The 19,975-nt window shown below is 55.6% G+C and overlaps 3 protein-coding genes across 3 annotated transcripts; all 3 read right to left on the bottom strand.

The window, feature by feature from the left end:
* Nucleotides 1–284: 284 nt before the first annotated feature.
* On the bottom strand, nt 285–3,955 carry LOC136371119 (myelin protein P0-like). Its single transcript, XM_066334981.1, has 7 exons — nt 3,767–3,955; nt 2,363–2,520; nt 1,816–2,041; nt 1,600–1,729; nt 1,232–1,292; nt 945–1,040; nt 285–788 (listed from the first exon to the last, which is right to left on the bottom strand). The coding sequence occupies exons 1-7, from the start codon at nt 3,840–3,842 to the stop codon at nt 627–629; spliced, it is 909 nt and encodes a 302-aa protein (XP_066191078.1). The 5' UTR covers nt 3,843–3,955; the 3' UTR covers nt 285–626.
* Nucleotides 3,956–7,418: 3,463 nt separating this feature from the next.
* MPZL3 (myelin protein zero like 3) lies at nt 7,419–13,579 on the bottom strand. Its single transcript, XM_066334644.1, has 6 exons — nt 13,507–13,579; nt 11,965–12,131; nt 11,302–11,512; nt 10,256–10,421; nt 9,489–9,552; nt 7,419–7,652 (listed from the first exon to the last, which is right to left on the bottom strand). The coding sequence occupies exons 1-6, from the start codon at nt 13,577–13,579 to the stop codon at nt 7,626–7,628; spliced, it is 708 nt and encodes a 235-aa protein (XP_066190741.1). The 3' UTR covers nt 7,419–7,625.
* A 948-nt stretch (nt 13,580–14,527) lies between these two features.
* MPZL2 (myelin protein zero like 2) lies at nt 14,528–19,140 on the bottom strand. The gene is made up of 6 exons (XM_066334984.1): nt 19,001–19,140; nt 17,461–17,627; nt 16,927–17,137; nt 16,343–16,487; nt 15,866–15,953; nt 14,528–15,363 (listed from the first exon to the last, which is right to left on the bottom strand). Exons 1-5 carry the CDS (start codon nt 19,053–19,055, stop codon nt 15,893–15,895), a joined length of 639 nt encoding a protein of 212 aa, XP_066191081.1. The 5' UTR covers nt 19,056–19,140; the 3' UTR covers nt 14,528–15,363; nt 15,866–15,892.
* Between the last annotated feature and the right edge of the window lie 835 nt (nt 19,141–19,975).

Genomic DNA, 19,975 nt, shown 5'->3' with positions numbered 1-19,975 from the left:
CCCCGGGGGCCCCGGAGGGGTGGCTGGGCTGTCCCCGGCCAGCGCTGCCCATCACCCGTGGCCAGGGGACACACGTGGGGGACCCCACTGCCCGCGGGCTGTGTCCTGCTCCCCTCAGTCCCCACCCTGCCGACAAGAGACCCCTTTTTTTGGTCCCGTTTGGATTTGGTCCCGCCCGGAGCCAGCGGGTGCCCCGTGCCAGGCTGCACATGGGTTCCGGGGCTCCCAGGGCCTGGGCCAGGCAGGTTTTGGCACACTTGGACATCACATGCTTAGGCAGGAGGTGAAATGAAGACACCGTCAGGGAAGACTCCCTGAGTTTTATTATCTACAGAAAAACACTGTCACAGCTGCTGCTGCATCTCCCCCGCTGGAGATCCTTACCTTGGGCTAGATCAAAGCTGGAGCCTGAGGCTGTGCCCACTCTCTCCAGAGTCCAGGGGGTAAGGGCCGGAGGGATGGGTGTCCCCTGGTCCCCTGCAGACAGCTGGGGAGGCCTGTGGCCCAGCAGTGCCCTGGCACAGGGCACACAGTGACCACAGTGACATGTCACCAGTTCTCAGTCCTCCGAGGGACAAAGGTGTCATGGACACACCCGGACAAGGGGCTGCCATCCCACAGCACAGCTATTTCTGCTGCTCTGGAGGCTGGGGCAGTGCCTCCTTTGGCCTGCTGGGGGGCTCCTGGCTCCGTCCATCCCCCTGTGTCCCCTCTGCCATCCATTCTGACGGGATTGTCCTCTTGGCCAGCTCCACGTAGACGCCGTTGTCCCGGCAGTGAGATGGGTGCTGCAGAGGGCAAAGGACGAGGTGTGAGCCTCCCCCACCACGGGTACCAGGGTGAGCTTGGGGAGGGCAGGGGGCACGGGATGCTGGTCTGGCACAGAGAGTGAGGCCCTGGCTGTGGTGACCCTGGTGACCCACCACGCCTCTGCAGCTCCTCACCATGGTTATGTACGTGTCCTCAGCTCTCCTCTTCTTCTTGGCTTCCTGCTCGGCCTTGGGTACCTCAGCTCCAGGGACTGAGCAGTAAATGGCTTCCTGCGAGGGGCAGATCAGGGTGTTCGGGACTGAGCAGCCCCAAACACACAGGGGCTGCCCCCGTCACGGCGGCAAGAAACAAGAGCCGTGGTTGGAGCTGGCCAGTAAATGGCCCCTGGTGCCGGGCAGGGTGGGATCCCCTCCCTCGGCCTCCCCAGCCCTGAGCCCACACACCCACCCCCAGCTCTCACCTCTGCTTTGTTCTTGCTGCTGCTGTTCCCCATCCTCTCCAGGGCTGTGGTGGTCGCAAACCTTCAGGGGAGGCAGCAGCAGGGTCACCTCCGGCGAGAAGCATCACCCTCCCCTCCCGTCCCTTCCTCCCTCTCCCGGGACATCCCTTTGCACATGCCCGGCCCGGGCTATCCCTGCTGCTGGCACGGCCCGGGAGCTTTGGCAGCCGGCCGGGGCAGGGTGGCACTAGGTGGCGGCAGGAGGCTGCACCCCACCTGGGGAGCTGAACCCTCGCACCTGAGCGCAGAGCGCAGAGCTCGGCCGGCGAGAGCAGCGCGGGAGGGCTGCGGGGAGATCCTTCCTCACCCCCTAAACCCAGAGCTGGTACCTCTTCCTCACGCAGAGCCCGGCCAGGAACGCCACCACCACGGCCACGCAGCCACAGCCCACCACGGCCGGCCAGAACCCCGAGTCCGGCGGGGAGGGCGCCACATCCTCGCCACCCGGTCCTCCTCTTTCTGCCGGGGAGACAGCGAGGCAGGCGATGGGGAGAGCCGCAGAGCCGCTCGGCGGGTGCGGGGGGCTCAGCCTGGGTGCGTCTCACCTCTGGATGCCGGGGCGCTGACCAGCAGCTCCGTCTGGCTCTTGAAGACGCTGCTGTTCTGCAGCAGCCGCAGCTGGCACTCGTAGGTGCCGCTGTCGTTGAGGCGCAGGTCGTGCAGCCAGATGGAGCCGTCCCAGCGGGAGGTGTCCCCCTGCCACTGCACCCGCTGCTTGAAGCGGCCCGCGGGGACGCCGTGGTTGCTGTAGTAAAAAAACACCATCTCCTCCTGCCGGGGCACAGGCGGCGTGCGGTGAGCGGTGTCAGGTGCCTGTCACTCCTCGGGAGCTCTCAATTCGCACTTTTCTGCCGGTCCCGTGGGTTGTTGTCCCCGCACAGAGCCCGGCAGGCTCAGGGATAACCCCAGCGCCCAGAGCGGCGCTCCCCCGGCCCCTGCCCCAGCACGGGGACCCTTCTTCCTCTCGTGGAAACTTCTCTCCATGGCCAGCCGACAGCGGGTGGGCTTCCCCACACCTCTCCAGGGCTGCTGGCCCACCCTCCCCGCCCTGCCACCCCGTGTCCCCTCCGCTGCCACCGTGTCCCGACCCACCTGGGCGCCAGCTCGTGCCCTGTGCAGCCAGTCCACTTTGAGCAGGGTCCATCCCTTGCTCCCGGGGTCTATGAAGAGGCACTGCAGCAGCACGGAGTCGCCGGCCCTAGCTCGGAGCTGAGGCTGCATGAACACGACGGCAGCCCTGCCGCACAGCCCTGCCGGGGACAGGGACAGCAGGATGAGCCCGGGGAGCACGGCCAGCCGCAGCCTGCCTGTCCCCATCGCTGTCTCCTCCCCAGGGGCTCACGGCCCTGAGCAGTGCAGAGGCCAAGCCCGTGCCTGACCCCTGCTCGTGGCGTGCCCGGGATGTGGGGCAGCACATCCTCCCGCCGCCACACCACGGGGCCGCTGCCGTGTGATCCAGCCGAAGGGGACTTGGGAAGCACAGCCCCTGCCCTGCACGCCTCGGAGCCAAAGCCTGCAGCTCCCGCGGGGCTGTGCCTGTGAGTCACTGGCTGGGAGAACCTGTGCTGCTCTCATCTCTGCCAGGCCAGGGGCAATTCAAGCGCTTCACATGAATTTCAGTTCCTCCCTCATTGCCCATTTGGCTTCCTTCCCCTTTGCTCATAGGCTCCAGACCTGGGCTGGTACTTGTCTGGCCACATAACCACAGCTTGGGGTTGCTAGAGAAGCTGGACAGTGAGAGAAAAAAGCAAACCAGGGGAACACCAAAGAGCACAGAGCTGAACAACCCACAGGAGGCAGCTGCCAGCTCGCTGTGCCAGCATGTGGCAGGAAGGGGGTTTAAGCTCTTCTCCAATTCTCTGAAACGAGTGGGGCAGAAAACGTCTCTGGAGCTGCTCAGCCCCACCTGGCTGAGCCCGCAGTGGCACTGCCAGGGCAGGCTGAGCTCTGGCTGCTCTTTGCTGAGGGCTGGGGGAGCTGATTCAGCGGGGAGCTGCTCAGACAGGTAGGCTCGTCCTCGTGGCCAAGGCACTCTGCTCAGCCCGTCCGAAAGCACCGAGGGCTGGGCCCTGGCCGAGCACCAAGTGTTTGTCTGAAACCCTGTAAATAATGAATGCAAAGTGCTGCAGCTTCCCAAACAAGTTCTGTTGGTCTTGACCGGCCGAGGAGCTCAAAATGACAAATATTTGCCAGCGGAGAAGACCAAGGGAGCTGCTGCCTCGAGCAGAGCCAAAATCAATACCTCGGAAAACTCCCCTTGTATTTAGAGTGGGTGAAGTGGCTTCTTTCAAAGCCTTGGAGCCTCGGCAGAGGCCACGTCCAGGGATGTGCAGCTGGCAGCCTGTTCACACGGGAGGCTGCAGGGAGGGGACACGCAGCACACGCGGGGCCAGAGGAGGGACTGGCACCCAGGAGAGGAGCAGCTCCAGGGGGTTCTCACCACAGGGAGACACTGACGGCTCTTGGAGCAAAGGGGAAATAAAACTCAGAGCTTACCCAGCCATGGCAGCACCAGGGTCAGGCTCAGCAGCACCTTCATCTCCGTCTGAAAAGAACAGCAGAGGTGACACATGCTCCAGTGTCCCCTGGGGCAGGACACCAAGGACTGGCAGCCAGCTCAAGGTCAGAGGAAGACTCCTGGTGTCCAGCCTCTGAGGCTGGAAGTCAGCAGAGCACAGAGGGTCCAGACCAGGGCTGGTTTGTAAGACCACACTGCGCCTGAGAGGAGGAGCGAGTGTGGGGTACAGGGCTCAGCCTAACCCCCTTCGTGTCTTCTCCTCAGTCAATTTTTCCGGTGGTTTAGGGGTCGAGCTTCTGACATCCGAGCTAAGATGTTTGCAGGTGCACACTCTGCTCCCAAGGCAATCAGATGTTTTTAATACGGAGAACCAGAGAGGTTTGGTCCTAAAACCTAAAACACAAACCCTCCTAGTCCAGATCTAAATCCTCACCCCTGGGTGCTGCACACGGTGAGAGGTTCTGCTGGTGTGTGGATCCAGCCTGACCTGCCCCACATCTCTCAGAATAAAGCTGCCATCTCCTTTCTGCACACTAGATTTATCCTGCAGCCCAGGGAAGGACTGGCTGTCACCACAGGAATGCCCCAGCCAGTGTCCAGAGGAAGGCAGGAGTCAGTGCCCTGCCCCTGGTCCATGATTCCCAGTTGGGGCCACTCATTTAAGGGTGAATAGTGACTGAGAGCAGCTCTCCTGCCTGGAGAACCCTCACGCGAAGCTGGAATTGAGGCTGCCATTACCAGCACCTATTTTCCAATACTGCAGAAATGAAATAGAAAGACAGGAGCTGAATCATCTCTGGCATTTTGGTGGCCTCTCTCTTTTCGCTCCTTTGTGCATGTGAGAGGCTCTCCAGGTCAGCCTCGGACAGGGATTCCAGGCTCAGAATCAGCTGCTGGGGATCCTTAGATCAGTTCTAGGCTGAGAAAATCACTGCAGCTTTGTACCTTCATCACCCTGCCCCTTTCACAAACAAATGGTGCTGAGAAGTGGCAGCAAACCGTCTGGAACTCTCTCCCATCTGCCTCTGAAAGCACAGGAGCCCTGTGTGTGGTTTGCAGTGCTCTGTGCAGCTCTGCCGTGACACACTTTGCTGCACACCCGACCTACAAACCCAGGGCCAGCACAGCTCGGGGCAGCAGGCACAGCATCCTGCAGTGTCCCAGGGACACTGCCAAAACCTGCAGAGCTGCACTCTCCCAGGATCACCCCCGTGCAGCCAGCTCAAAACCCGGTCCAGTCTGACTGCAGAAAGCTGAGGTTTCTATACCCAGAACCTCCCAAAGCTCCTGGGGCTCTGGGAATTATTTGCCAGCAAGTCCTTGCTGGGTTTAGTGCCCTGGTTTTGGGCAGGGTTTTGCAGGATGTCCCCCTGTGACACACAGCAGTGACAGGGTGCTGTGAGGCACCAGCTGGAGCCAGCCCCCACTCGCCAGGCTGGTCTGTGTGTGCCAGTGCTGACACATCCAAATGGCCTTTCCCAAATGGGGCGCAGACACTGCATGGCCCTCACATTTCCCTGCTTTTGGCACATCAGAGTCACCGGCACTTCTGCTCCCCTGGCTCTCTTCTCAGGAAAAACAAATGAAAAAAAAATCTCTAAAAATAAATATTACAGCAATAAATACTCACCCGGTGTTGGCCTGAGGAAGACAGCTTGTGTCGTGTGAAAGGCTCTCCAGCAACTGGTTTAGTTGCTAAATCACCTCGAGACCTTTCTTGGCAGCCTTTGGTTCCCTGTCAGGTTGTCTGGTGGTCACTTTCTAATGCACATCCTCCTTTGCTGTTCCTCTTTCTCTTGCATGTCAGAGGGGAAACCAGCTGCAGATGGATCTCTGCCCCAGAGGAGTGATGGGGCAGCCTCAGGGGGCAGCTCACAGGCACCAGGGGCTCAGGGGCAGTGTGGGGGCCTGGCCTGACCCCTCCCCATGACCAGCCTGGGACACAGAGACTCCTGGCACACACCCTGTGCTCCCTCCTGCTTTGCTTTTTGGGGAGCAGAGCTGCTTAGAGGGCTGGCACTGCTGGATGGTGTCCCAGTGAGGCAGCAGCAGCGCTGGGTGACGTGGCTGTGCCTTGCTCCTGCTGCTGCCAGGGCCCCTGCAGCCTCCTGGCACAGCTGGGCAGCTGCTTCCTCCTCAAACACACACCAGCCACCCGTTTCCTTCTGCTGCCACCCCCCTGGACACTTTGAGAATCCGTTTTCACCCTTCTTCCCTTGAAACACCAGAGCAAGGAGCTGTTCTCCATCCCAGTGTCCCACTGGTCCCCATCCCAGGGTCACTGGGTTTGATGATGCACCAAGAAATTCCCATGAAAAAGCCCAGCACCATTCCCAGCTCCCAGGTGGCAGCTCAGCTTCACACCAGGAATATTTGCCCAGGATCCAGCAGAGCCATGGCCAAGGAGCCCAAAGCTGAAATCCAGCGTTTTGCAGCAAAAACAGAACCTTTGTTTCCCCAGGGGAAGGCGTGTGGTGGGTGAGTGCTGAGAGTGGAACAGCAAAGCCACTTCCCCCGGGCTGCAGGATCCCAGCCTTTCCCAGGGGAGTGTTGTGTGTCAGCAGGGAGCACAAACACTTTAAATATCATAAACATTTTAAATTTCATCTCCTTCTTGCTTTATAGTAGACAGGAGAAAAATGTATTTCTGCGGAGGCACAGATCTACAGCTGACCTACTTCTCAGTGAGAGCTTCACCACACCCAAAAGCTGCAGCTGCTGAGGGGGGACCTGCTACCTGTCCCCTTTTGGGTTAAATCTGCTCCCTTAAAACATTTACTCATCATCAGATGACAATTTTTACACCTCAGGATGGCAGTTTTATGAGTTCAGCTGTATTTAGCCAAATAAAGAGACCCGCAGGATGGAATAACGCAATTTATTAATTGCACAGCAAAAGCAGCAGTAAACCTGGAGCACGCCTGTGAAAGGAGAAGTTTTGAGTGGTACAGAAAGAAAGCAGCTCTTCAGGGATTGAGGGAAGGAATTCCACTGCCCATCAGTGCTGGATGAGGCTGGTGAAAGAGGAAATGCCCTCCATGGAGGGGAAGTAATGCTGCACAATTGATCATTTCCCTAAATGGGGTCCCAGAAGAAGGGAGGAAGAAAACAGCTACTGCAAACAGAACATCCCTTTGGGCAGTGCTTGAGTCCATGGCTGAGGTAGATGGGGTTGTGTGTCCCCAGAAACAGAGTCCCCATTTGCATTTCTTATTTCAAAAAAGTAAAAAAAAAAAAAAAAAAAACAAAAAACCGTTTTCTATGAATTGTGCTTCACTTCTACGAGTAGAAGGAGAGGTACCAGTGATGCAGCTGAATAAAAAAATACTTCATAAGCAGTAGGTTCTCTTCGCTCCAAGACAGAGGATGCCAGATATCACTTCATAAACTGGTGTCAGTCAGTATGTTCCAAAAAAGAAAAAGGAGAATAAACCATGTCAGTGCCTGGAGGTGACCAGTCCAGAGAGCTGGAGCAGCCTTCACTTCAAAAATTCAAAAGATTTCCAGGGCTCAGGAGAAGAGAGATGTCACCAAAACAGCAAACCAAGAAACCAAAGTGATCTGCAGGAAAACCAAGGCACGCTGGCTCTTTCGGCACTGAGGTTTCTGTAGGCCCTGCACATCTGAGGGCAGATTTTCTTCTCCACATTAAATTACAAAGGTTTTTAGAAAATCATCGTTTGGTGCTTAAATAGAAGTGAATTATCCCATCAGCATTATCCCTGAGAGCAGAGCACACCTTTTAGTCTGCACTGGTTATCCAGCAGCCTCTGGAGGGATCTAACCATGATTTTCAGGGCTGGAGTTTTAGTCTTTTCCCACATCTTCAGTTTTCTATCAGTAGGGATCTTCCTCATCCGTGTCCTGAACGGGGAACATGGAGAGAAACTGAGATTATGTGGGAAGAAATGAATCAAGCCACGAGGTCAGCCAAATGCTGAGCCTGGCTGGGCTTCTGGCAAGAACCTAGATAGATGCTCCCCAAAAACTGCTGTGTTTGAACAAGCCAGAGGACTTGCAAAAACCCTGGTACAAATACAAATACAAACACAAATACAAATATGAATATGTCTGACCTCTCCCAGACACCATCATCACATTACAACCCACATGTGAAACGTGTTTGAAGAGGAGCAGCAGCTAAAGATGAAGCAGAAAGTGCAGCAGCAGCCTGCAGAGACAGCCCTGAGCAGCACAAATTATTGTTTTCCAGCCTGACAAACAGCCACTTGCAGAACCCCATCGTTGCTGTAACCACAGCGTCATTTGATGGTGTCCCCACAGCAGTTCTGAGCTCAGCCCAGCGCCTCAGCAGGGGAAATCTCACTGACACCCCAGACATTTCCAGTCTGAGGAGTTCTTCCCTTGCCTTTGCAGATTTTAATTGTTTGGTGACCTGTGAGGCACGAAGAGGCACATTAGAGAAACCCCAGAAAAGCAGGTTTAGGTGAGAGGGCAGCGTTCAGACCTGATCAGATAAATGTTCCAATATCAGACAGCAAAGCACTCGACATGAAAGCAGCAGGATTTTATCATCCCAACTTGACTCATCCCAAAGGATGACAGGACATTTTTCAGCTTTTATGTTCTCCCATGTCCTGACAGCACTTCCTCACCAAACTGGGGCTCCATCCTTTCCCATTTTTCCTCCCTGATTCCCAGAACATCTCCTGGAGCATCCCTTCCACCTCCCAAGGGAGCTGTGCCTTTGGCACAGGGCATTTCCTGCTTCCTGCCCCTCTCCAAAGCCTCTTCACCAACGCTGCAGCTCCGTGCTGCCTGTGCCTAATGCAGAACTGTAAATATTTTATGTCCAACTTACGTAATTGCCTGCTTTTCATCCTGTGTCTGGTAGGAACCATCAGCACACGCCTGTCTGAAGGCTTGGGCACTTAGGCCACTTTTAAATCACTGGCATTAGGGGAATGAATCAAGCAACACGTGTTTAAATCCTCCTAAACTCACGTCCTGACTGAGTGCCTGAGAGGCAAAGGTGTCCCTGAGGTAAATCTGGCCTGGAGGACACTGAGAAGGAATGAAAACCTTCTTGGATGACTCTGGAATGTGGCTGCCAGCACACGGGACTCGCACAAAACCAGGGCAGAAGGTGGCAAACCCACTGAGGAGCTGGAGCAGCTGATTAACAACCAGGAGCTGCTGCCGGGGTGGGAAGGGAAGCGGCAGCATGAGAAGGCAGCCACCACTTCAGAGAGCACGACAAACAAAAAAAAATAAAAGCAGGAACAAACAAAGCGACCGCGAGGGTTTAGCAATGTCCTGCTGGGATGGGAAGGAGGTGAAAGGAGGAAGATGTGAGGAAGATGTCCACCAGCTCAGCAGAAAGCCAGAGGGCTGGGGGGTGACAGCCTGCCTTCCCCAGCACTGCCAGCCCCAAACTGCCCACACTGAGCCCCAGACCAACCCCGCAGCAGCTGCCACTTCAACCCCGACCTGTCATCTTAAAATGACGCCTTTGAGTCCCGTCAAGTCCAGCGACAAATTGGTTTGATGGATCTCATGACAGCTTCCCCACCAGTACAACCAGCAGCTCTCCCTCCCGGCTGCTGGGGAGCTCCGGGGAGCCTTTGGGACACACCTTGGACACCCAGAGGTGTCAGGACACTCTGCCCACTGCTCTTGGCACCTTCTTTGAGCACCCGCGTTGGCAAAACCGCTGTGAAAACGCCGACTTTCACTTACCACACAGTTCAGGCAGCACTCCTTGATCCTCCCCCCGCAGCCAGCTCTGTCTGTGCGCTCAGGCCTGCAGGAAAAGCACGGGATCAGGTTGGACTTTTCCCCCCAGACATTCCAGGACCTCCTCTGGACTGTGAATTCTGGTTGTACCACATGGAGCTGGAGGGTTTTTTGTCGTGGGGAAAAAGCCTTTAAGTCTGCAGGGCAAAGCCAAAAGGACTGAAAGCTGCCAGGTGCCTCATTTTGAAGGTGGCACTTAATGCCACAAAGATGAAAACAAAAGTTGCTTTTTGACTGGCAGATCTTGCACCGCCACTCAAAACATTAAAAGACTGTATTAAAAAATGATTCTGTGAGGAACTGAGCAGAAATCCAAGGCTCCTTCAGTAGCTGGCATCTCTGCTCAGGCCACCACAGGTAGCATTATTTGGTTTATTTTCCTTTTATGGGGATTCCACCCCAAAACTCAGCACACAAAGCTCACAGATGTGAAACATCCTGCTGACTCAGGCACAAATAAACCTCATAACAGAAGTGAAATATGCCTGACCCTAAACTGCTTCAGTTCCATGGCATTCCTCACGCGAATGAGGGAGAAAAGGGGATGTGCAGCCCTTGGTTTGTGCTCCAGCACGGGGATTTCCCAAAGCTCGCTGCTCTGGCACAAACCACTGACTGAAATGCTGAAGCACAGTGAGGAAATCATCTCCAGTGCCCGTGCCCACACCCCAAAGTGGAAATACAGGCTCCAGCCTGGAGCCAGGACTTACTCATCAGACACCTCAATGGAGGATTTCTTGTAGCCACATTTCCCTTTCTCCTTCACTGCCCGGAATTTCCTCCCCATCCTCACCAGCAGCAGAACTACCACGAGGACGGAGGGCAGGAACACCAGGATGGACAGCAGGGTTGCTGAGGTCAGCTGGAAGGCCAGGCCTGAAACACAGTGAGACAGGGCTCGGCTGAGCTGTGGGACAAACCCACAGCCAGGGACAGCTTGGTGGCCCTTCCACGTGAGACACAGGGCTGGACACAGCCTGTCCCTGCATCCACAGGGTCCTGTACCCAAACCTGTGGGGCTCCTGTCCCCAAACCTGCAATCTCCAAACCTGTGGGATTCCTGTCCCCAAACCTGCAGTCCCCAAATCTGTGGGGCTCCTGTCCCCAAACCTGTGGGGTTTCTGCCACCAAACCTGCAGTCCCCAAACTTCTGGGGCTCCTGTCCCCAAACCTGCAGTCCCCAAACCTCTGGGGCTCCTGTCCCCAAACCTGCAGTCCCCAGATCTATGGGGCTCCTGTCCCCACACCCACGGGGCTCTCCTGTCCCCCTGTCCCCAAATCTGTGGTCCCTTGCTGTCCCCCCGGGCAGGCTGAGCTGGAGGGAGCTGCAGAGGAAGGCAGAGCACGGCACAGTTCTATCAGCAGGGCTGAGCTGGAATTTGGGGCAGGGCTGGCACGCAGGGCAGATGAGGAAATTATTACTGACAATCAGCGCTTGTGATGTGGAGATTATTTTTAGGCCGGCATTTCCTCGGTGTTTAACTTGTTCTGCCGCAATTTGCGGAGGCTGAACTTGTGAACAAAGAGAGGCTTTTGATTCCTGTTCTCACCACAGCTCCCCCTGGCCCTTCCTGCCTCAAATCAGTTCAGGAGTTCTCCAAGTACTGAGCTCAGAGGGCAGGGCTGGGGTAACCTCTGCTGGAACTCCAGCGTAGAAGTCCAGGGAACATTTCTCACGTGACACTCGGGATTCCAGGATCCAACAAAGCAACTCTGTCACGGGGAGTGAGGTCAAGTCCCGGGCAGGGAGCCTTACCCCGCTCTGTGACCACCAGCTCCGTCTGGGGGATGTTGTGATAAACATCTGGAGGGTTCTTCACGCTGCAGATGAAGGTCCCGTTGTCACTGAGCTCCGGGCTGTGGATAGCGATGGAAGCGTCGCCGTTGGCAACGTTCCCAACCCAGGATATCCTGTCTCGGAACCTCCCCGCTGTGGTGGGGTGTGGGATGGACTGGTAATGAAAAACCTGCAAGGAGGGAAAGGCGAGAATTTTGGCAATAAAAAACTCATCCGAGAAAGCAGAGTGGGCTGGGGTTTTTTGGCCAAAAATAAAGAAATTGTGCATTGTAAAAATAAAGAATTACAACACATTAAGAAGTCAGGAAGAATATTTCCTATATAAGAAAATGTTCCTATATAAGAGAAGTATAGCTACCAACTGAATCTTTACAGTCATTCTGTGCAGTGCACCATGCAGCACTTGTGACAAACCCCCAAATTAATCTCCTTTAACATTATTATGCTATTTTGTATTTACCTAGAGTGTTTTTTCATCCAGAGAACACCCAAAGGAATTTTACAGGGGAAAAGGAGGCAACCACGAGACTCCCAAACCACAAAGTGAGGCGGCAGCCGGGGAAAGCAAAGAGAAAATCCAGATTTTTAGCACGCCCAGAGGCCTGGCCATGCTCCACCTACTGTCTCCATCTGTCCCCCAGAGTGGGGCCGGTATGTCCAGTCCACCAGCAGGCTCTCCGTGATGGGCGAGCTGGATTTGAAGGAGCATTTCAGCAGCGCTTGCTCACCCACGAAAGCTCGGACTTTAGGACTGGCCTTAATTTCCAGGGCGAGAGCATTGCAGACACCTGGTGGGACGGGCACAAAAGGCAGGGATTTATTTCTTGTTAACTGCGAGGGGCAAAATTATCCCAAAAATACCGAGCAGGCCATGCAGAATTCAAAGACTAAAGCACAGTTATTATTTCCCTCCCTAACAGTGAAATTTGCAGGAAAGCAGGAAACTTCCCGGACGTATTTTCCGTGGGAAGGGAAGCGGCTCCAAACGAGGAAGGTGGGCAGTACCACCACAGATATTTAGATGTGGAGACAAAGAGCTGAGGAATGGAACAAGCTGCGTCTCTGAGGAGCTGCAAAACAGCAGCTTGAAGTTTTTCCAAGCGGCTCCGCTCTGCGTTTGTGGCCGCAGTTTCACCCTGACGGGCTCACGGCTCTCCCCAGAGCACGGAGCTCTCTCCGTTCGCGTTTCCAGCGGGCGCAGCCGCTTCTGCCCCGCGATGCTGCGGCGCTCCCGAGCCTCCGGGAGAATCTGTCCGAGCCTCCCGCCGGCTCTTCCCGAGCTTTCCTCCTCCGCCAGAGCACCGAGCACGGCGGGACCACCCTTCCCGAGCCTCCCGCTGCCCCGGGACCATCCACCCTTCCCGAGCCTCTCACTGCCCGGGGACCATCCACCCTTCCCGAGCCTCCCACTGCCCGGGACCATCCACCCTTCCCGAGCCTCCCACTGCCCGGGACCATCCACCCTTCCCGAGCCTCCCACTGCCCCAGGACCATCCACCCTTCCCGAGCCTCCCACTGCCCGGGACCATCCGCCCTTCCCGAGCCTCCCGCTGCCCGGGACCATCCGCCCTTCCCGAGCCTCCCGCTGCCCGGGGACCATCCACCCTTCCCGAGCCTCCCACTGCCCGGGACCATCCGCCCTTCCCGAGCCTCCCACTGCCCGGGACCATCCGCCCTTCCCGAGCCTCCCACTGCCCGGGACCATCCGCCCTTCCCGAGCCTCTCACTGCCCGGGGACCATCCGCCCTTCCCGAGCCTCCCGCTGCCGGGGACCATCCGCCCTTCCCGAGCCTCTCACTGCCCGGGGACCATCCACCCTTCCCGAGCCTCTCACTGCCCGGGACCATCCGCCCTTCCCGAGCCTCCCGCTGCCCCGGGACCATCCACCTTTCCCGAGCCTCTCACTGCCCGGGACCATCCGCCCTTCCCGAGCCTCCCGCTGCCGGGGACCATCCGCCCTTCCCGAGCCTCTCACTGCCCGGGGACCATCCACCCTTCCCGAGCCTCTCACTGCCCGGGACCATCCGCCCTTCCCGAGCCTCCCGCTGCCCCGGGACCATCCACCCTTCCCGAGCGCTCCCGGGCCGCTTCCCACGCGGGACACTGCGGGCACCGCCGCTGCCGTCCCTTTATCCCCCCGGAGCCCCCCGGAGCCCCCGTTACCGAGCAGCAGCAGAGCCCCCCGCGGCAGGAGGAGGAGGCGGCCCCCGGAGCCCTCCGCCCCTGGCCGCCCCATCCCGGCCGGCCTCAGGCCCGGAACATGGCGCTCACCTGGCGCAGGTGAGGGCGGGGCAGCCCCGAAATGGCCGCGGCGCCTGGGTGGGTACACCCGGGTACACCCGGGTACACCTGGGTACAACTGGGCACACCCGGGTACACCTGGGTTACACACCTGGGTACACAAGAGAAGGTGCGCCGCGGCCACCGCGATTGTCCCCAAAGCCCCGAGCAGCTCCTGTCGCTGCCAGCCCGCTGGCCGCGCTTTTTGTTGGTTTTTTGGGGGCTGTCCCAAAGCGAGGAATGTGTCGGGATTTTAACAAGTTCCTCGCAGTGAGAAAAAAAAAAAAAAAAAAAAAAAAAAAAAAAAAAAAAAAAAAAAAAAAAAAAAGAAAAGAAAAGTAGAGCTAATCAGAGGAGCAGGGAGCAGCTGCATCCCTTATCCAAGGAGACCCTGGAACTGGTTCAGGGATGTAATGAATCTCGATGTTGAAGTGTGTCTGTGTGTACACTGCTAACAGGGCACAACACCCAAGGTTTGTATATCCCAGAGCTGAACTATCTTGGTTATAACACCAAAACTCACACCTGAAGGTGCAAAAGACCCTGGCCAGGTGAAGAGCCTGTCCCTGAGCAGGGGGAGAAGTCGGCTGGGGTGACATAACTTGTGTGGGAATTATTAACCCATTGTAAGAGAGGGGCTGTACTTGGAAAGTTACTGACTGAATTCCGCATAAATAGCGGTGGGAAAGTCCAGCGGGATGTGCTGGATTTGTGGGACACCACCGAGCACCCACTTGGGCTCCTCTGAAGTCAATAATCAATAATTAACCTCTCCCTGATGTATTTAATGATTGGTTTGTTGCACACCGGGTAACGGACCCGACTCTGAGGACAAACAGTGCAAATGTGCTCATTTGAGGTGTCAGGGCCCCCAGGTCACTTCCCCGTGTCACACCAGGGCAGCTCTCAGCAAGGGCCTTTATTTCCAACAAGGTGAGTGACAATGAAAACAGGCAGGTGACAGCCGGGCAGCGAGGCTGGCACATCGCGGGTTATAAAGCCATTAAAGACATTGTACAAACAAACAGAGCAAGGCTTTGATTTGGGGCTGGGTAAACACTGTAACAGGATTGGTTTGGGGCTCTGGGACACTGTTAGAGCTCCGTGGGTTCCAGCTTTGGGGAGCACTGGGATGGAAAGAGGGGGAATGGGAACAGCTGCTGAACCCAGGCAGGAAACTCTCCTCAACCCCCAAACTGTCCCAAAGCTGCCAGACGTGGATGTGCAAACCACCCTGGCTGGTGAATGATATCCCTAACAACAACCAGCACAGCTTGCCCAGCTCTAACACTGTCCATCTAACGCAGGAAAAGGGATTCCCAGGACTTTGGGTCTCAGCTGAGACCTCACAGCTCAGCCTTCCTTCTCAGCATGCCAGGGAGGATTCTCAGGGAATAAAACCAGGGCAGCACAAAGGCACGTTGTGGTTTCTAAGGTGCAAGAGTGCGTCTGCTCAGACACCTCCCAGCCCTCTGTTCAGTCACTCTCGGCACTTTCATCTCCCAGAGACGCCGTGCTCAGGTTGAACAGGGGAGAAGATGAAGGAAAGTTCTTTGTTCACAGGGCAAGGTCCTCCTGTGCTTTGCTTCCCCGAAGGGAATTCACAGCTCGTGTAAAGTCACCCTCTTCCCATGCGAGACTTTCAGGTTGAGCAGAGGTTCCGGCAGCGTGGGGCGTCTGTAATCCAGCTTTGTTCTAACAGCCCAAATTACAGGCTTTCACCAGCTGCTTTGGAAGCACCTGAGAAGAAAGTTTGTAAGAAAAACAAACATCCATTACTCAGGGTCGTTGTCAAAAACCAAAATAATAGAGGCAGGTGCTGACCTCAGAAACTGCGGGTGGAATTTATGCTGACACGTTTAAGCAAAGACAGTGAATATGGAAACAGCGCCAGTCTTCCTGTTGCAATTTTAAAACAATAAAGGTTAAAGTTACCCAAAAGCAGATTCAAAACTGACAAAAGGGAAGTAATTCATTCCTCTTCATCTACAAAGCAGGAATGCCATGGAAAGCAGCAACAATGGCTTTCCTACGAATGCTCCTCAACACCGGGGGGGAGAAATCTCATGCACATTTAAGAGGCTGTGATTGTTCAGGGATTGTTCAGCCTCTCTGAAGGATCCTCAACAGCAAAGTGTGACCGTGGCCTCAGTTCTGACTGTGAATAGCAGGGGAATACCCGAGGGAATGTCTTGGAGAGTCCCCAGGAGCACTGAGACATTAAAAAGGTTTGGATGTGTACCTGCATTGTGCACACCAGCAAAGACCTTTAATCTTCCAGTGGAATGGGTTCCTTCTCTTCCCCCATCTTCAGGCTCTCCTTTTCTTTACTGTTAGAAAAGTGAGAGGAGAAAAAAAAGAGAGGAAAAAAAAGCCCCAAATCAGTGTCAGGCTGAGCAGCAGGATGTCCTGAGTCACACCCAGGGTGAGATGTGAGGGTGCCACACGTGTGGTGACCACAGCTCAGGGGACAGCGTGGTCATCTGCCCGCCACCCCCACAGCAGCCGTGTCCTCTGAGCGAGGAGCCGCTGAGAAGGACAAGGGCCAGAGGAGGACTCCAGAGCTTGTCCATCCCGGGGCTCTGCTCTGCCTGCACGCAGCCAATTATCACTGATTGTTCTGAGGTTTGCATTGAGGATGCTCCATGAAGGGTCTGGGCCAATAATTCAGAGAGGCCCAGAGCTTGTGAGACCCTCCCTGAGCCTGTCCCCCCCTCACCTCTCGGTGTCTGCCACCTCCAGCCTCTTGTCTCGCGCTCTCCTGCGGCGCTGCCGACAGATGATCACGGCTGTCACCACGATGACCATCAGCACAGAGGCAGATCCGATGGCCACGGCCAGGAAATGGATTTCTGAGAAGTTCACTGCGTGGGGAGGGACAGAGGAATGAAGCAGAGGGACACGCAGGAGGAACGAGGGTGGGATCTGTGAATGAAACCTTCCCTCAGGCTCCTCTCTGTCCCTCCAGAAACAGAACCGAGCCCAGAGCAGAGCCCAGAGCAGAGCAGGGGACCCTGTGGGTGCTAACACAGCCCTGCTGACAGCCCCGGGACATCGGGATCTCCATTTTCCCGGGAATGATTTGGTCCCGTGGTAGCCCTTCATCTCCCCAGATTTCCAGGCAGTTCCTCTCCCAACATATCACCACCTTTTGTTTTGTGGTGAATATTTGCCACTCCGGGGCTTTGTTCGGGTTGTGATTGAAGTTTAGCAGCTTTTTCCTTCTGACCCCTTTTCCCTGCTAATTTTCCAGCCACTTTGTTAAACCCTCCCGAGCTCTGGGGGTGTTTCTTGGCCTCTCACCTTTCTGCACCACCCGGAGCCGCACCTCCCCGATGGTGCCGTAGACATCTGGCCAGTTTGTCACCTGGCAGGTGAAGGTGCCGTTGTCACTGGGCTGCAGGTTCCAGATGATGATGGAAACGTCGTTACGCTCAATGTTCCCGTCCCAAGTGACTCGCTCTTTAAACCTCCCCGAGGGGGGCTTGTAGGGCTCCTTCAGGTAGTAAAATACCTGCAAAAAGCACAGAAACATCCAGTGGCCTGGCTTGGAAGGGAGCTGGAAGGTTCCTGAAGTGTTCTCAGGTGTGGGATGTCACCTAAGGCAGGCTCAGCTGTGGTGTCAGCAGGTCCAGCTTTGTAAAACCACAAATATTTTGACCTTGATCACCCCAAACTAAACACGAGAGGGTGTTTTCGGATTAGTCACTACACGTGACGAAGGCCCAAATGTCCCTGCGGGTTTCAGGTGTGTCTGTTCTCACTCGCTGCTCACCCAGAGCTGGGTGTTGGGGCAGGGTGAAAAACCCTGAAAAGGAGCATCAAAGTCTCACTCACCGGCTCATGAGAGCTCAGGTCCTCGGGCTGGAAGTTCCAGCTCACCGACAGCTGCTGGCTCACGGGGCTGCTGCTGGAAAAGGTGCATTTCAGCCGCTGGTTGGTGCCGTTCACGGCGACCACCTCCTTGGCCGTGTGAACCTCCACCGCTGCCGCCAGCCACAGCGCTGCGGGGGAAACAGAGGGAGAAAAATCACTGCAGTGAACTAATCACCGCTCCTTATCAGCTTCAGTTCCCTGGGAGCCTCATCTGTGCTGGCCAGGGATGACCTGAGTGTCCCACAAACATTGCGAGGGGAGGTGATCCTGCAGATTAATCCAGAAAAACCTTCTCCAACTGGACTGAAACTCATCCCAAAATTGCTATTTCCCACTCTAGAACCTCCCTTTGTGCGCTTTCTGCTCCGCCTCATGCACACCACGGTGGAACTGCTCTTACTGACACATCCAGAGCCAGTTTTAGAGGATTTATAACCCGGCTGGGCAGCTCCAGGTAAAGTCAGTCAGGCCGAAGAATTCTAGAGGAAATCCTCAAGGTGAATGTGGATTTGTTTTCCCCAGAAACATCCCCACATCCTCCACGGCTGCTGCTTTAAAAATAAGTGAGCGTCGCTCACTCGGTGCCCTCCTGGAAAAGCGACAACTAGCAGGAGGCAGAGCAAGGAAAAGAGAGGATGAAAAGTGAAAAATAAGAAAAATTAAGTGTTTTGCTGGTGAAGGAAATAGAAAATATCAATATCCTGTCACGTTAGGAAGTTAACTTATCTCAGTATGATTCAAACCATAAAAAAAGGAAAAAAAAAAAAAACCAAAAGCTTATCTAGGGTTGTAAGATATAACTTCACAATGGAGATGTATTTGGAAGTAATTTATGACTAAATGCTTCCTTCCAACTAATTCATTATCTCGAAGGAATGCCAAAACATTGACGGTATTTACACGTGAAAAACGTCACTGGCAGAGAACTTGTTGCTCTCACACGGATCCGGTGCCAAGTCTGTTCATTTATAACTCCTCGAAAAGAACTAAGCGAGAAATAAGAGCGAAATACTTTTTTTTTTTTTTTTTTTGCCAAGGCAGATTACACCCGTGTGCTGATGCATTTGGGGAAGGAGGACCGGGGTATTCTTAAAATCCAGGTGTTTGGATATAAAGCACCGAAAATCCAAGTGAGTTTCGTGCGGGTCTGGAACCTTTGTTGTGTGAAGGATCTGACGCTCCTGGACAATCCCCGACTGTTTAGGAACAAAGGTGGCAAAAGAAAAAAAAGAAAAGGCTGAGAGTAGAGTTCAGATTCCTGGCAGGAGAGCAAAAGACGCTGTAACCCGAGCTGAGGAGGAGATCAGGGGACGGGATCGGTGTTTTTCCTCTCGAATACGCCCAAACCTGTTGGGGAAGAAACTCCACCACTTGGTGCCACTTCCAGCGAGCCCCGCGCCAGGAAAGAATCGCAGCAAGGACGGGGGAAAGCCTCTGCCTTAGGGATGATTTCAGGGGTCAGAAGAAGGAGATGAGGCCGGCCGGGGCCAGGTTTCCTTACCTCGGAGCTGCGCCCCAAGGACGAGCGCAGCGCCCAGCCATGTGCGGCCGCGCATGGGGGACACCAATCCGGGGCTGCACGCACAAATCCGCTTCGGGTCCTCCCTGACCGGCTAAAAGATGAGTTTCTCAAAGTCTTCCCGGCACCACGGGGCAGATTCCTTGCCCCAGCTCGGCCTGCGAGGGGAGGTGAGCGCTCCCCCTGCGCTCCCCGCCGAGGTGCGCCCAGCGCCGCTCGCTTCTGCCCGGAATCGCCGAGATTCCCGAGGTGAGATTAATTTCTTCTCCCTCCCATATTGCCCTGCTCTTTTGTGTTGCAATCATCCCTCCTCCCAGCCGCCAGCCGAAACCACTCCCCTCTCGGGGGAGGTAAAGGAACATTTGCCTGGAGGTGTTCATAGGTGACTCGAAGGAATGAGGGCCAATTGTTCGGCAAAAAGAGCTGCAAACAATCCTCAAAAGATCGGCCCAAACCCGACAGCCCACGGCCGCAGCGCGGGCCCTCATGCAGAGGATGGAAACCTCCCACCAAACACAGATAACGTGCCTTAAAATGGTTTGAAGGTTCCTTGGCTGCAGCCAAGGATTGGGAGCCTGGTGCTGGGGAAATCCTTGGAAAAATCAAGTGGGAAACGGATCCAGCTCGGCCGTGCTCTAGGCACAGCCGGGGAAACTGTGCCGCGATGCTCCACGGGTGAGAAATTCCGTGCGACACAAAAGATTCTGCAGGAGGCACGTGGGAGCTGTGAGAGTGTGAACCGACCCGAGCCTGTGCTGGCAGATGAGGATCGTTTTGCCTTCGAGGGCCGTAAACCCCTGGCAGTGTCGGTGTCCGGTGCACCAGAGGTGATCCCGGGTTCCCTGTGCCTGGTGTGATTTCCTTTGCAGAGGTGCGAGGGGAGGCGCCCGAGGCTCTGCGTGTTTCGGGGGGTTCCCTTCAGAGGTTTGGCGAGGGAAAAAACAGCGCTGAGGCTGT

The sequence above is a fragment of the Sylvia atricapilla genome, chromosome 23, assembly GCF_009819655.1.
Source record: "Sylvia atricapilla isolate bSylAtr1 chromosome 23, bSylAtr1.pri, whole genome shotgun sequence".
NCBI lineage: Eukaryota > Metazoa > Chordata > Aves > Passeriformes > Sylviidae > Sylvia > Sylvia atricapilla.
The sequence above is the reverse complement of the archived record's forward strand: the minus strand, read 5'-3'. Positions and strand labels throughout refer to the sequence as shown.